The sequence below is a fragment of the Bos indicus x Bos taurus genome, chromosome 22 (genome assembly GCF_003369695.1).
Source record: "Bos indicus x Bos taurus breed Angus x Brahman F1 hybrid chromosome 22, Bos_hybrid_MaternalHap_v2.0, whole genome shotgun sequence".
Lineage (NCBI taxonomy): Eukaryota > Metazoa > Chordata > Mammalia > Artiodactyla > Bovidae > Bos > Bos indicus x Bos taurus.
Genome location: NC_040097.1, coordinates 49957241 through 49974453, shown reverse-complemented (window position 1 = coordinate 49974453; position 17213 = coordinate 49957241). Strand labels below are relative to the sequence as shown.

The 17213-nt window shown below is 38.3% G+C and overlaps 1 protein-coding gene across 9 annotated transcripts in view; it reads left to right on the top strand.

Moving 5' to 3' along the window:
• The window catches only part of GOLGA4 (golgin A4), a 110369-nt gene that overhangs the window by 85184 nt on the left and 7972 nt on the right, over window positions 1-17213 (top strand). For all 9 annotated transcript variants that reach the window (XM_027523245.1, XM_027523248.1, XM_027523247.1 and 6 more), the window contains 5 exons: window positions 1548-1568; window positions 1748-1816; window positions 6674-6749; window positions 9714-9817; window positions 14643-14729. In XM_027523245.1, the coding sequence (XP_027379046.1) occupies window positions 1548-1568; window positions 1748-1816; window positions 6674-6749; window positions 9714-9817; window positions 14643-14729 (357 nt within the window). The remainder of the gene's footprint in view (window positions 1-1547; window positions 1569-1747; window positions 1817-6673; window positions 6750-9713; window positions 9818-14642; window positions 14730-17213) is intronic.

Below are 17213 nucleotides of genomic sequence, written 5' to 3'. Positions count from 1 at the left end.
TGGCTTCTTGACCTGCTGTGCACCCCAACAAATGCATATCCTCAGGGCTTGTGAGCCCTCATTCGAGAGGCCAGGGCAGTGTGCCGTCCTCCTTCTGATATGTTCTAACTCATCTAGTGTGATCTTCATAGCACTGTCAAGAGGGCCATGGGAGAGGTGGACACTGTTCATGGCTTCATCCTCCAGAGTTATAGAGGATTCATCACAGAAGTCAGTGACCAGATAGTAATTTTCTAGATAACCAGTTGCATGGATCAGTTTTCCAAAATGGAGAGAAAAGGACTTTATAAACAGCTCTGGAGAAGGAACTGGCAAACCACTCCAGTATTCTTGCCTGGGAAATCCCATGGACAGAGGAGCCTGACGGGCTACAGTCCATGGGGTCAAAAAAGAGCTGGATGTGACTGAGTGACCAAATAACAACAGCAAGACCACTGGGCCACTTGGTGCACAGATTCTGGGTTTTAGCAATGAGCCAGTTTCCTTTCTTTCTTCAATAGCTACTAGTTACATTTAATATTTACTTTTTTTTATTTTTAAAATTTTTTGCCACTTGGTCACTATTTGAATATACTTGGTACTGTGAAATGTTGCTTCCTATGAGATGGATACATGTATTGTACTCTCTAAGGTGTTCTCCTCAGTATCAAATTAAGTACTGATGTTGTATAAAGTGGCCTTGAGACCTGTGTCAAGATGCCAGAGTATTGAAACGTTGTGAAATTAATATTCAGGAGGTCTTTTGAGTCCTTTAACTTGTAGCATAAGAAAGGAGAGAATATCCTTAATTTTTATTCCTGCTCTAAAAAAATGTTTTTCTATTTTATTCTTTTTGAATTTTTATTATTTTCCTTCTTGAACATCTTTGGTGCTTCTGAGAGGTCTTGAACTATATATCAGTGTTGAGTTGGGTGAGAAATAATTTGTGATTATTGCATACAGTGGATTCCCAGAAATGGTCCTTTAGAATTTTCCCTAAAGAGCCCATCTGTTATAAATAGATGTTAATGTGTTTAGTTTTTAAAATTGTACAAATAATAGATAAATATATTCTTGTAAAAAAAAAAAAAAAGATAATACAGATGTATATAGATAAACCGTTCCTGGTGGGTGCCTTCTTTTCCCAAGTGGTCATCATTCTTAGGAGTTTCACAAGTGACCTTCTAGTCATTTTTCTTGGTGTTTACCTGTGTTTATGTATATTTACCTCTGGAGGAGGAAATGGAAACACCCCTCAGTATGCTTGCCTGGAAAATTCCGTGGACAGGAGTCTGTCAGGCTACAGTCCATGGGGTCACGGAGTGGGATACAGCTGAGCAACTGAGCGCACACATGTATATTTACATTGTAATAGTTTATATAGCAAAAGAGACCAGGTTTAAAAGCAAGTAGTTAAAGTTGCCTCATGTCAAATCTGACCACTCTCTTAAGACTGTAACACTGAATTTTTGTTTCCTTGTGATTTCATATTGTTCCATTTTATTGTTTCTTGTAGATTTTAGTGTATGGACTTATTTCTTTCTTTTTTTTTTTTTTTCCATTTTTAGGTAACAATTATGGAGTTACAGGTAAGACTAGTTTTTCATTGAATTTGAGTGAAGGTAATCCATTTTCAGGAGCATTCTGTATTTTAAGTTAAAATATGAAGAGACTTGTTTTAACAAGGAAGAACTTACCAGGCAGTATAGAAATGTGTCCAAGTGATGATGAAACGCACAGTCTCAGATCTGACCTTTTGTTCTTTCAGACACAACTAGCACAGAAGACTACTCTAATCAGTGACTCAAAGTTGAAAGAGCAGGAGTTCAGAGAACAGGTACAGGTCTATTTGGTGCTTTTAATTTTGAAATGACTTCCTTGATTTATATAAGTATATTCTTGGAACTCATTTAGCTAATTTTTTAAAAAGAACTGATTTAATACTCATTTAATAGTTGGTTTTCCAATCTTGTCTCACAGGAAATTTTATTTTTAAATCTGAAAGTGCTGGAGGATATCTTTATAAATTTGTGATCACGTATATTTAAACAGGAACATTTGCATCCTGTTATTCTAGTGCTTAACATGTTGGATAACAATTTGTAATGACTTAAGTTCTATAGAAGAAGCTTTTATCAGAGGGAAAATACATTAACGTCAGTCTTTCCTGCTTTTTCCTAGTGGTTATAGTGTCTTGGTCTAATATTATTTGTCCGTAAGTTATCTAGTGATTAAGTAGGATCGTGTGTGCACACCTAGAAGGATGCACAGGCATGCAGACACCAGTATATGTATACCTGTGGTGCATGATACTTAGTCTTTTTCCAAACTCTGGAGGAAGAGTGACCTAAGTCAACTGGCTGAGTTTGAAGACTAAGTCTTTAGGAGTTTTCCAGTTTTTTACAATTCATATGTACATATAAATGTTGATAATTGTTGAAACTAGGTGACGGGCATTAACTGTAGTATACTTTCTGTATTTGAGTATGTTTGAAACTTTTCATAATATTTTTTAAAAAATTCCCAAAGATAGATACTAAGTCCCAGTGTTACCTTATTATTTTTTTTCCTAGTGTTTTTGCTTTTCTCATCTATCTCAAGTTTACTGCTTTAAAATTCTCTTCTCTTAGCACACGCAAGTCTTCAAACTGTCCTAGCATAACAATTTTTGTACTGATTATTTTTATAGTAGTAAACACATAAAATTGACCATTTTAATCATTTTAAAGTACACAATTAGTTGACATTTAGTTCATTCACAGTGTTCTGAAACCATCGTGATTATCGAGTTCCAGATCATTTCATGACCCTCAAAAGAAAAAACCCTGTACCCATTAAGCATTCATTCCCCATTACCTTCTCCCCAGTATCTCACAACCACTAATCTGTTTTTTATGTCTGTGGATTTACCTGTTCTGAGTAGTTTATATAAATGTGCTTACTCGTTCAGTTGTGTCTGACTCTTTCCGAGCTCATGAACTATAGCCCACCAGATTCCTCTGTCTGTGGGGATTCCCCAAGCAAGAATACTAGAGTGGGTTGCCATGCCCTCCTCCAGGGCATGCTCAACTAATCAAAATACCTATTTTGAGTATTTTATGTAAATAGAATCATATAATACATGACCTTTCTAACCTAGCCTCTTTCACTTAGCATAGTGTTTTTAGGGTTCATCTATGTTGTAATATTTGTTAGTACTTCACTCCTTTTTCTGATGAGTAATAATATTTCATTGTATGGATGATACTACAGTGTGGTCATCAGTTGATGTGTGTTTGGATTGTTTCTTGTTGCTATTCAGTCACTAAGTCATGTCTGACTCTCTTACTCCATGGACTGCAGCATGCCAGGCTTCCCTGTCCTCTCTGTCTCCTGGACTTTGCTCAAATTTGTATCCATAAAGTCAGTGATGCTATCTAACCAGCTCCGGTTATGCTATCTAACCAGCTCATCCTCTGCCACCACCTTCTCCTTTTGCCTTCAGTCTTTCCTAACATCAGGGTCTTTTCCAGTGAGCTGGCTCTTCACATCAGGTGGCCAAAGTATTGAAGCTTCAGCATCAGTCCTTCCAGTGAATAGTCAGGGTTGATTTCCTTTAGGATTGACTGGTTTTATCTCCTTGCAGTCCAGGGGACTCTTGGGAGTCTTTTCCAGTACCACAATTCAAAAGCATCAGTTCTTCAGTACTCAGCCTTCTTTATGGTCAGCTCTCACACCTGTGCATGACAACTGGAAAAACCATAGGTTTGACTATACGGACTTTTGTTGGCAAAGTGACGCCTCTGCTTCTTATTATGCTGGATTGTTCTCCCTTTTGCCGATTGTGCATAGTGCTGCTAGGAACACTGTTTACAAGTTTTAGTTTGAACACTTCTTTCCTTCTTTTGAGTTACGTACTCATTAATGGTATTGCTAGAGCATATGGAAGTTACTTGTTTAGCTCTTTGAAGAGCCTTCAAATGGTTTTACATTGTGGATACTATTTTACATTCTGATCAGTAAAGTATAAGAATTTCAATTTCTTCACATCCTCCCCAGCAGGTGTTTTGATTATAGCTATCCTAGGTGGTATGAAGTGCTATCTCATTATGGTTATAATTTGTACTTCCCTAATGAGAGTCCCTTGGACTGCAAGGAGATCCAACCAGTCCATTCTGAAGGAGATCAGCCATGGGATTTCTTTGGAAGGAATGATGCTAAAGCTGAAACTCCAGTACTTTAGCCACCTCATGTGAAGAGTTGACTCATTGGAAAAGACTCTGATGCTGGGAGGGATTGGCGGCAGGAGGAGAACGGGACGACAGAGGATGAGATGGCTGGATGGCATCACTGACTCGATGGACATGAGTCTGGGTGAACTCCGGGAGCTGGTGGTGGTCAGGGAGACCTGGCGTGCTGCGATTCATGGGGTCGCAAAGAGTCAGACACGACTGAGTGACTGAACTGAATGACTGATGATGTTAAGCATCTTATCATTTGTGTATCTTCTTTAGGGCAGTGTCTTTTGTTCATTTTTAACTGGGTTATTGAAAAGAAGAGAAGTGAAAAGCAAAGGAGAAAAGGAAAGATATAAACATCTGAATGCAGAGTTCCAAAGAATAGCAAGGAGAGATAAGAAAGCCTTCTTTAGCGATCAATGCAAAGAAATAGAGGAAAACAACAGAATGGGAAAGACTAGGGATCTCTTCAAGAAAATCAGAGATACCAAGGGAACATTTCATGCAAAGATGGGCTCGATAAAGGACAGAAATGGTATGGACCTAACAGAAGCAGAAGATATTAAGAAGAGATGGCAAGTATACACAGAAGAACTGTACAAAAAAGATCTTCACGACCCAGATAATCACGATGGTGTGATCACTGACCTAGAGCCAGACATCCTGGAATGTGAAGTCAAGTGGGCCTTAGAAAGCATCACTACAAACAAAGCTAGTGGAGATGATGGAATTCCAGTTGAGCTATTCCAGATCCTGAAAGATGATGCTGTGAAAGTGCTGCACTCAATATGCCAGCAAATTTGGAAAACTCAGCAGTGGCCACAGGACTGGAAAAGGTCAGTTTTCATTCCAATCCCAAAGAAAGGCAATGCCAAAGAATGCTCAAACTACCGCACAATTGCACTCATCTCACACGCTAGTAAAGTAATGCTCAAAATTCTCCAAGCCAGGCTTCAGCAATATGTGAACCGTGAACTTCCTGATGTTCAAGCTGGTTTTAGAAAAGGCAGAGGAACCAGAGATCAAATTGCCAACATCTGCTGGATCATGGAAAAAGCAAGAGAGTTCCAGAAAAACGTCTATTTCTGCTTTATTGACTATGTCATAGCCTTTGACTGTGTGGATCACAATAAACTGTGGAAAATTCTTCAAGAGATGGGAATACCAGACCACCTGATCTGCCTCTTGAGAAATTTGTATGCAGGTCAGGAAGCAACAGTTAGAACTGGACATGGAACAACAGACTGGTTCCAAATAGGAAAAGGAGTTCGTCAAGGCTGTATATTGTCACTCTGTTTATTTAACTTATACGCAGAGTACATCATGAGAAACGCTGGACTGGAAGAAACACAAGCTGGAATCAAGATTGCTGGGAGAAATATCAATAACCTCAGATATGCAGATGACACCACCCTTATGGCAGAAAGTGAAGAGGAACTCAAAAGCCTCTTGATGAACGTGAAAGAGGAGAGTGAAAAAGTTGGCTTAAAGCTCAACATTCAGAAAATGAAGATCATGGCATCCGGTCCCACCACTTCATGGGAAATAGATGGGGAAACAGTGGAAACAGTGTCAGACTTTATTTTTGGGGGCTCCAAAATCACTGCAGATGGTGACTGCAGCCATGAAATTAAAAGACGCTTACTCCTTGGAAGGAAAGTTATGACCAACCTAGATAGCATATTCAAAAGCAGAGACATTACTTTGTCAACAAAGTTTCATCTAGTCAAGGCTATGGTTTTTCCCTGTGTTCATGTATGGATGTGAGAGTTGGACTATGAAGAAGGCTGAGCGCGGGAAGAATTGATGCTTTTGAACTGTGGTGTTGGAGAAGACTCTTGAGAGTCCCTTGGACTGCAAGGACATCCAACCATTCCATTCTGAAGGAGATCAGCCCTGGGATTTCTTTGGAAGGAATGATGCTAAAGCTGAAACTCCAGTACTTTGGCTACCTCATGCGAAGAGTTGACTCATTGGAAAAGACTCTGATGCTGGGAGGGATTGTGGGCAGGAGGAGAAGGGGACACCAGAGGATGAGATGGCTGGATGGCATCACTGACTCGATGGACGTGAGTCTGAGTGAACTCTGGGAGTTGGTGATGGACAGGGAGGCCTGGCGTGCTGCGATTCATGGGGTCGCAAAGAGTCGGACACGACTGAGCGACTGATCTGATCTGATCTGATCTGATTGTTTTTTGTTGTTGCTGAGTATCTTAATAGATATATGATTTGCAAATATTTTCTCCCATTCTGTGGGTTGTCTTCAATTTCTTGATAATGTGCTTTGAGGCACAGAAATTTGATGTTTTTCCTTTTGTTGTCTCTGCCTTTGGTGTCATATCTAAGAAACCATATGTATTAATTTCTTTTTGTCTATATTCTGTATTGCACATTATAAAAATCTAGTGGCTATAGCAGTCTTTTTTTAAACATTATTTCCATATGAATCTTGTGATTGAAATATTTGTTATTTTTAGATTCACAATTTAGAAGATCGTTTGAAGAAATATGAGAAGAATGTATACGCAACAACTGTAGGGACACCTTACAGAGGTAGGAGTGATTTCTCGTCATGTTATCCATGCATATCTTGTGTTGGGGGACTTCTGGATGATTTTTATTTTTGTCTTTGCTAATCTCATTCTTCAGAAGGAATGTATGTAAATTCATCAATAACAGCTAGTTTTATGGAAAGAAGAATAGTAATCTAAAGCAAAATTAATGTGTATTTGTTGTTTGGAAAAAAATCAGTGTTGCCATGTAGAAGTGAAACTGCAGGTTCCCACTTTGTTCTCCACTTTCCAAATGGACCTAGTTTATGATTTGTGTATATTTTTCCAGACTGTTCTGTGTATATGCAAACATTCATAATTTCTACTGCATGTACCCATATAAACACAGAGTTATATATTTTAAGTGCTTCTGGTTTGGTTTTGTTTTTACTAATTACAGTAATACTAATTGCTATATTTAAACCAGGATTTAAGGATAAAAGAATTTCATAAAAATAACTTATTTCAAAGTGGTGAAGGATGATTTAGAAGTATTCTTGACTTAAATTATATATGCTGCTTACAAAGAATTCTGAAGACAAGCTTGAGTCTTTATGTAGTTGTTCCCTTGAGATGGTCATGACTTTGAATAATCTTGTAACAATTTCCCATTCTCAGTTGCACAGCCTCGCTGTATTACGAATAGTTTTATTTTGCTAAATGTTTTGTAAAGCTTTCTGCTTTTTCCTGTAAGGCAGTCAGGCATGAATCTAAGCCATTTCACATTCTTTTGTGTTTTTGAAAGCTCTTACTTATTGTTATGAAATAGCATAAGTTATTATACAGTTTTTAATTAAACAAGGACTTGCTTTAGATTCTTTCCAAAACACACTTCAAAAAGAAGAGAAAACCAACATGGATGTTTCCTATGGCTCATTGCAGAGAAGACTCTTGCTTCAAAGACTGTTTTCCATAGCTAAGTCAACATGTGTGATTCTTAGGATAGAACTGCTAAACTGGTGCCCAGCAATACATAAAGAATATAGTATTGATTCTTTTTTTTTTTAGTTTCAACTTAAGGATTTTATACTTTCATTTTTTTTCTGTTTTAAATTGTAAAATGAACACACATGTAGTTTTTTAATAACTGACACACATATAGTACTAGGTGTTAGGCACTGTTATAAAACAGTGTGTCTATCAGTTCACTTATTCCTGTCCACAGTCCTAGCAATATGGTTGAGTCTGCACATTAATCTCTTTGCTATGCTTTTAGATAGTTCTTAGTGCAGAAGGCTTTTCAGATTGCCTAGTGTGCCATTGTACTGGAAGTGAATGCGAGTTTAGACTTCACATAACACAGAATTATGAATTTATTCAGATGAAAGTTTTTCATATTACGATTTCATATACTTGAACTGTATTTATTCTTTATTTTTAAATTGAAATGGAACTTGATCTAATAGATGAACTATATATTTTGTGACAGTCTTTAAGATATTGAATCAAAGTATTTGAAAACCACTAAAATGGCATTACTACTTACTGCATTCAAGTTATTTTATCTACCTTATGTTTCGAAACAGTTTAGAAAACTTGATATAAACTTCAGTGCTTTTAGGTTTCAGTTCAGTTCAGTTGCTCAGTCGTGTCCGACTCTTTGTGACCCCATGAATCACAGCACGCCAGGCCTCCCTGTCCATCACCAACTCCCAGAGTTCACTCAGACTCACGTCCATCGAGTCAGTGATGCCATCCAGCCATCTCATCCTCTGTCATCCCCTTCTCCTCCTGCCCCCAATCCCTCCCAGCATCAGAGTCTTTTCCAATAAGTCAACTCTTCGCATGAGGTGGCCAAAGTACTGGAGTTTCAGCTTCAGCATCATTCCTTCCAAAGAAATCCCAGGGCTGATCTCCTTCAGAATGGACTGGTTGGATGTCCTTGCAGTCCAAGGGACTCTCAAGAGTCTTCTCCAACACCACAGTTCAAAAGCATCAATTCTTCGGCGCTCAGCTTTCTTCACTGTCCAACTCTCACATCCATACATGACCACAAGAAAAACCATAGCCTTGACTAGACGGACCTTTGTTGTCAAAGGAATGTCTCTGCTTTTGAATATGCTATCTAGGTTGGTCATAACTTTCCTTCCAAGGAGTAAGCGTCTTTTAATTTCATGGCTGCAGTCACCATCTACAGTGATTTTGGAGCCCAGAAAAATAAAGTCTGACACTATTTCCACTGTTTCCCCATCTATTTCTCATGAAGTGATGGGACCAGATGCCATGATCTTCGTTTTCTGAATGTTGAGCTTTAAGCCAACTTTTTCACTCTCCATTTTCACTTTCATCAAGAGGCTTTTGAGTTCCTCTTCACTTTCTGCCATAAGGGTGGTGTCATCTGCATATCTGAGGTTATTGATATTTCTCCCAGCAATCTTGATTCCAGCTTGTGTTTCTTCCAGTCCAGCATTTCTCATGATGTACTCTGCATATAAGTTAAATAAGCAGGGAGACAATATACAGCCTTGACGAACTCCTTTTCCTATTTGGAAGCAGTCTGTTGTTCCATGTCCAGTTCTGATGAGCTACTGAACTCCTTAACAAAGTAAAAATAATTGTTCATTTTAGTCACCATAGACTATCTGAAGCCAACCACATAGTATTTGGGAGAGAAATACTGGTTTTAAGAAATCTTCGTCTTCCCTAGGCCTTGTCTTTTTAAATTGTTATGCCAGAAAGATGAAGCAGAAGAAGGTCAAGGCTTGGAGGAGGGGGAAGATGTGAGAAATAAAACTGCTGCAATAATACTTGTTTTCTCTTCTAAAGGAAAAATACCAGTTGGAATGCTATATACATTATAGTATACAATGTATATACATATCGTAGTGCAATCTAATATAATACAGTTGATACAAGAGTAAAGCCTCTCTCTTTGTTACTTTGTGTTTTAGTTTATCTTTTTCTAAGTGCTAAGTAGCTTATCTGGTTTTCTCTTTACAGTTTAATCTGTTTGTTTGTTTGACAGGTGGCAATTTGTACCATACTGATGTCTCACTCTTTGGAGAACCTACGGAGTTTGAGTATTTGCGCAAAGTGCTTTTTGAGTATATGATGGGTCGTGAGACTAAGGTATAAATTGTGTCTGGTGATTTGTCATATGGTTAAATTTAGAAGGAAATGTATCCCATTTTTAATAAACATATTGATGTTGTGTGTTTACTGCTAGCAGACCATATATGCTGATAGTAGGCAGTAGGTAATTGTGTTATTGCTCTGAGTTTGCAAAAGTGAGTTAGCAAATCTTGCTTATATTTGTTACATTTATAAAATATTAATTTAAAAATACTGATTGTTGATGCTAAATAATAAAGATAAAAATTTCTTTGACTTAATACTTTGTGAAGCATGTGGCTATTTTTGACTTCAGATCTTAAGATTAGGAGATGAAATTTCATTTTCATGGAGACTTAAGGGTAGTGTGGATAGTATTGGAAATGGTCCTAATTAAGAATGACTATGTAGGGGTATTTAGAAATATTGTACTTTGGTCAGTGTAAGAAAGTTATTCTTGTACATATAGAGTATTGATCATTTAAAAATGACCCCACTGCATAGGTAATAATGCTTGGTTAATTTGTTTTCTAGGATGTTAAATTTGCTATAAGGTCCCTTATAGAGTGGAGTCTAGTCTTATTGTTATTTGTATCCCTGCAGTGTTTTTAAAAGCCTTATAGTGGGCATTTTGTAAATACATCTTTAATTAAATATACTTAGGAAAATTCATGAGCATTGCTTAAAACAAAATTTTTCATTTGAAGCAGTTTCTGTTTTTGATACTGTTTCAAATTTTTACCTTCATGAATTTTTACATTGTCCTTATATGTTTGCTGAGAATGGGATAATGCATTTTCTAAGAAACAGTCAGTCAGTGTTTTAATTCATTGGTTTGTGGGAGTTACTAAGTGCTAAATTCAGGAATTAAGACAGTTCAGGGGTTGTTTTGGCAAATAAGACCTAAAAATAAGGGCATTAAAAAATCTCTTAAGAGAATATTAAGAATTTATAGGTTTTAGATTCTGCTAAACATCAGGAATTACAGGGCTAGAGATCATTTGAATCCTTGATACAACAGAAATCTAATTTCAGTGTATGAAATAGTTCAAGTTAAAGAAATATCCAGTGTGATCCTCAATGTGCATCATAAGATGGATGTATTAATTCACAGTAATTCAGTGCCTTTTTTTCTTAAAAACTTTTTTTTTTAATTCAAAGGATAGCTAAAACTGAATTTTCTCCTTATCTTTAAAAAACAAAGCTAATGAATTGTAACTTTCTATTACTATGCCCTTGTTGGATAGCAGCCTATATTTGAGGTGGCTTAGGTAAAGTTACCTTGTTATTGCAGGGAAGGGAGAAAAGCATTTCTTTAAGAAAAATAGCCTCTCAGAAGTTTAGCTCCTTTGGTTATATTTGTGAGTCTAAAGCTATGATCCCAGAGTTGTTGCTAAATTAGCTATTTAGCCTTTTCTCAATCTATGAAATGAGAGTGTGACTGCCTCAGCCTGTGTGTCCTGGAGGTTGCAATCATGTATGGGGTGAGATCCTTTCAGAGTCTGATTCCTAAAGAAAGGCCCAGCCCAGCAGCAGTTACCTTCTGGGGTGGGGCCAGTTCAGCCAGGTCTCAGCCTGTGCTTTCGGAGCTCTGCAGTTATCCTGGGCTGTGACTCGGGAGACAGCTTATATTATAAGGAATGTTTTTGAGGCCCAGGCAGCTAGGCATCTCTGCTGAGGAGCCTCTGTGTGAGCTGTATCTTCAGCATTCAGTGTGCTTTCCTGGTTACTAAGAATGAGTAGTCTTTCATTCTGCCATCACATTTTATAAGTCAATATTGAAATAGATACTCAGTTTAATTTATTGCATATTTATTGAACACTTACTGTATGTGGCCTGATGTTTATCTCCATGATGAATCTGGAGATGAAAATGGATATCATCCCTACTTTTAAGCTGTTTACCATATAGTGGGAAGGTGGACCTGTTCTCACTAGGCACAGTGTGATACAGAGTGTAGCAAGGGCTCTGAAAAGCAGCACCCCCATATTTACTTGTGGGGAGGTCAAGGGCATCATGGAGAAGGAGGTGTGTATACAGGCCTTTACCAGGGGGCATAAATTTTGATAGATGAGCTCAGAGAGGAGGAAAGCCCAGACAGAAAGTCCTAGACAGGAAAGTAAGTGTGGGCTTTCGAATGACAGGGAGACTGCTCCAACTAAAGCACTGCCTCTGTGATGTGGAAGTGACTCTGCTTAGGGCTGCAGGGTGTAGACGGCCTGGAGTGTTTCAGAATTCTACCTGTAGGTTATTGGAGGGTGGCCCTAAAAATTTTCAAGCAAGGGTTGATGCACTCAAGGGTAGACATGATGTCTGTTTTTAGACATTTCTTTTGTTGATTTGCCCAGTTCCTGTATATTAACAAAGAATTTGAAATGGAGACCAGGCTGTGGTTTTAGGATGAGCCAGAATACATTAATGGCCTTTGTGATTTGGTCATCATCTGCCGTTGTTTCTTGTCCAGCAGGATCTGTATGTCATCCCACCTGTCTTTCTTCATCTTGCTTTTGCACACATTGTTCCTTACTTTATGAGGCAGATGATTTTTTAGACCACATGTGTGATACACATTCTTACAGTATGAAGTTAAGTAAACTCCGGTCTTTCTTCTGTCCTGGCACTTTTTTTCCTTGGATTTTGATCCTTCATGCTATTTTTGGTACTTAAATTCAGCCTGTTCTCCTTTTCAATAGAAACTGTTTCTCATTCTATCCTTTATTGAATTCTCTAAGGAAAACCTGGTAGGAGAGGCCACTTCTAAACCAGGTGGCTCATTTGAACTTTTCCTTACTTCCCAGGGCCTGAGGATATTGTATGTAGAGTAGACAGGCTGATTTCTTTCCCATGGTATGGCAGAGAACCTGGGCTTTCCATTAAAGCCAGGGAAGAGCTGTAAGTCTTTACTGGGTAACAAGCTGCAAATTCAGCATCGCTGATGAGTTTAGAGGTGGGTTTCCCATTTAATGTTTTTAGAAGTGTGTTGAGGCAACTAGCCACAGTTCTTTTTTTTTTTTTTTTACATGTTTGTGCCTAAGTGTATAATATATATGGTTTCATAATGGGTATAAGTGGACTTTCGGGTTATTCGAACTTGATAAGCTAAATTTACAGAGTGTTAATAAAAAGAATATTGAAACAGTTACTACTGCTTATTTCTCTTGCCATTTCATGCCACATATATGCTTGGTTTCTAGACTTCAGTTTAGCACAGAAGATTCTATTCTGTCTAGGCAATACAGTTTAAAGGGTGAGGATTTTTGTAAAATGCCTTTGGTATTCTCCAGGAACTAAGTTGTATTAAAGGTTTTTTTTGATCATCAGGCTGGCAGCTGCTGCTGCTGCTAAGTCACTTTAGTCGTGTCTGACTCTGTGCGACCCCATAGATGGCAGCCCACCAGGCTCCCCCGTCCCTGGGATTCTCCAGGCAAGAACACTGGAGTGGGTTGCCATTTCCTTCTCCAAGGCGTGAAACGGAAGTCGCTCAGTCGTGTCCGACTCTTGGCGACCTCATGGACTGCAGCCCACCAGGCTCCTCTGTCCATGGGATTTTCCAGGCAAGAGTACTGGAGTGGGGTGCCATTGCTTTCTCCCAAGCTGGCAGAGGCAAAGATAAAGGAAGGAGAGTCAGACTCTAAAATCTTGCTCTTTATGGTTTGGGGTTTGGGGTTGAAGAATAGTGTTAGTTGACCTGTTAGTTGAAATAAGTATTAGAAATACATGAAGTGCCTTGCCTAGGTTTAACACATAATAGGAATTTAAAAAATGTTAGTTCTTTTCTAACATCTCCATTCTTCCTGGAAATAATTATGCTTTTCTCCTAATGCTGTGTGTTCCTAAAATTTTGATTAACTATATTATGTCATCTTTTGCTCCGTGACCTTCTGCAGTCACACTTCCCTCCCTCCCTGCAGTCTGCCCAGAACACATGCACAGTCACGTAACTGTGAACACAGAATGTTAAGAGTCAGTTTCCTGGGTGAGCCTCCCCGTCCTCTGTAGCCCTACAGTAAGGAGCACTGCTCCTCGTCCTCAACAGAGCACTAGTACCTGAACTTGTATGTGAGCGCTGACCTTGTTATCCTACTTATTTCATAAGTGGTATCTTCTTTCCTCTCTGTCTCCCTCAAACCATCTCATCTTGATACAAAATAGGGAATTTCAGCCTTTGAGGAGAATTTTCCACGAGCTTATGGGTGACAGTCTGGCTTACGGTATATTTATTTAGATCTGCACAGTTTATGATCTTGTTTTGCAAGCCACCATGTGTAATGTTTTGATTCATCCTGTTTTCTACCAAACAAAACATCTTGTGTTTATTTAAAATGTAATTTGTATTTCTATTAGGCTGATGTGCTGCATGTCTTAAAAAAATACCTATAAGCATGTTCATGTTCATGCAGTAGCCCATGTTTATGAGATATATGATGTGATTTAGTTCAAGCGGAACTTGGGAGTATCTAATTCTGATTATTTAGAGCATATGTTTTGGCAATACATCACTTATTAGATAGATTTCTACAAATAAAAAGCCTTATAAAATGAATGAGTAATAAAGTTTCATTTTAATAAGACAAAGGGCCAAGAACATTAGAACTTTATATGGCTTCATGCTATTGTGAATACATCTTCTTAAAATAATATCAACCCAGGCATTGTGAGGGGTCCTTTCAAATTGAAATTCTGTAATTGACTGTTATTTCCTTGACTGATACCTTCACATCATACTTCTTTGGTCGTGGCTTCCATTGAGAGCACTAAAGAATCCCGCTGGCAGGACATGTCAGAATGGGGTGAGAGCCATCTGCCCTGCTGCCTGGTGACTGTCTCCTGTCTTTCTTGTAGACCATGGCAAAGGTTATAACCACTGTACTGAAGTTCCCTGATGATCAGACCCAGAAAATTTTGGAACGAGAAGATGCTCGACTCATGGTAAGCTTTAAGTATAGCCTACAGATAGAAGACGACTTTATCTTGTCTGTTTACATTCTGTCTCATTTACAAAGACTGAGTTGGTAAGAGAAGTTTAAAAGTTTTCATCTTTATTGTAGTATAGCCTGAAAAATGAAACTACATTATGAATATTAAACTGAGGGCAAATCTGAATGGATGCCCTCAAGGAAAGAACAATCATATTTAATAATATATATGAGGTTGACACTTACATGAGCTGTATGAAATTTCTGGAACTTGGGCTCTTTCTGGGAAGGACAGAAAAGGCATTTGTTCTGGTATGTTGAGTAATAGTTTTTTTAAACCAAATTATATCATGATGTAGGTGTTTGGTAGATTATAGTTCCTAAATCTATTTCAATTGATTTCCAAATATAATAATTCTTAGTGAAAGAAAAGCATTTTTTAGCTTTTGGCCTTTACCCTACAAGGGAAAATATCAATAGATAACTGAATTATTGGGAAATTTTTGTGTGAAGTCAGCTATGATTGAAATGAAACAAGTACACACTTCATAAATTATACAAAATTGCCCTTGCCTAACTTCTTTTTGTCTGCACCAATACCAGAATAAGATCCATTCTAAGCAGAGTATGAACTCTGTGATGTTTCCTGTCTGACCCCAAACTTTCTCTTTCTTCTGTCTTTTCTTGTCTTACTAGTAGCCTGCAGGACTTGCACATCTTCCCCTGCAATCTCTTTACCTGTTTTGTGATGACAGTACTGCTCTTCTTTTACTCTCCTATTTAAAGCAAACAAAGATCTGCTCTTTAGTGATGGGTTAGCCTACATCTGAGTGTCTCCAGTAAGAAAGACTAAGTCAATAAGTAGTTACATCTCAAAGAATACCATCTTATCTCTACTGACTGTGTGTGTTTCTTAAACAAATTCTGGCTTATCACGAGCCCAAATAGCCCTTTCTGTTGGGGTCGCAAGTCTGTTCTGGTTCTAACCTGTGGAACTCAACCAAAAACCCTGAGATGGCCTGGATGGAAGGCTTTTATCCTACAGGCTAACCCCCCTGGCACTTATCAGCCCCCTGTGATGCTCCTTTTCTTTGACCCAGTGCGTACTCTGACATCTTCCTGGCATCCTTTAAAGTCATCCAGCATCCCTGACTTTAGGCCCAACTCCATTGTATATTGTGTTATCTGTATATATTTTCTGGGACAACTGCAGCTATTCTGGCTAGCCTTTAATTATGTGTTTTTTTTTTTTTTTTTCTTAAAACATTTCTCCCTGGTATCTAGTGGTCTGAAAAATATTCTCATACCTCTGTAGTTAGCTCTGGTTATAGGTATTTTTGATAGAGAAGTAGGTAACTATAATGTATGCCCTTCATCACTAGAGAGAATGTTGTTTTAAATTCTAGCAAACATCCAATTCTGTAACCTGTAGTTCACTCAGAGTGGTTTTCCTCTTCACTGAGTAAAACAATTGTCTTTATGAAAACAAAATCTCCAATGCAGTTTGAGCCTGTTGACATGATTCTGTCATTATGGTCCAGATATGTAAGAAAATATTTTAAAATGAAGTAAATAGAAAGTTTTTTTTTTTTTTTTAATCTTCATTCATTCTCCTGTAGCTGCTACTTGATGATGAGGTATGGCCAACCTCTCCTCTTACTGTTAGGCTGCAGTTTGTCAGGATTTGGAATATAGTATAGGCTCGTCCTAAGTCACTGCTTTGGCAATGTGGTAGGACATTTGCCCTCATCCTGTACCGGTACCCCTGGCCCCCCTGCCCCGGCCGGTCCCCCACATGCAGCCTTAGATTGTTTTGCCTTGAAAGAAACTATTCGAATAGATTACATGTAAATAGTGAATCATGTAAAATGGGAACACATGTACACCCATGGCTGATTCATGTCAATGTGTGGCAAAAACCACTACAATATTGTAAAGTAATTAGCCTCCAATTAAAATAAATAAATAAAATTTAAAAAAAACACACAAAAAACCTTTGAAGACAGATGGAAAAGTTTCTTTCTTTCTTTCTTGAGTTTAACTGAAAAGCAATCTTTGCAAAATATTACATTGTTTATTCATGAATAAAGTGGTATTCATTCTAGATAGGGATGAATTGGTGACTGATCCTTCCTAATTACTTATCCCAGAGGCTGACCTGCTCAGAAAGAAAGCCCCAGACTTCCACTACTATTTTAAGCAGTCTCATCCATCATTCAGTTCAGTTCAGTTGCTCAGTCGTGTCCGACTCTTTGCGACCCCATGAATTGCAGCACGCCAGGCCTCCCTGTCTATCACCAGCTCTCGGAGTTCACTCAGACTCAAGTCCATCGAGTCAGTGATGCCATCCAGCCATCTCATCCTCTGTCGTCCCCCTTCTCCTCCTGCCCCCAATCCCTCCCAGCATCAGAGTCTTTTCCAATGAGTCAACTCTTCGCATGAAGTGGCCAAAGTACTGGAGTTTCCAAGGAAATCCCAGGGCTGATCTCCTTCAGAA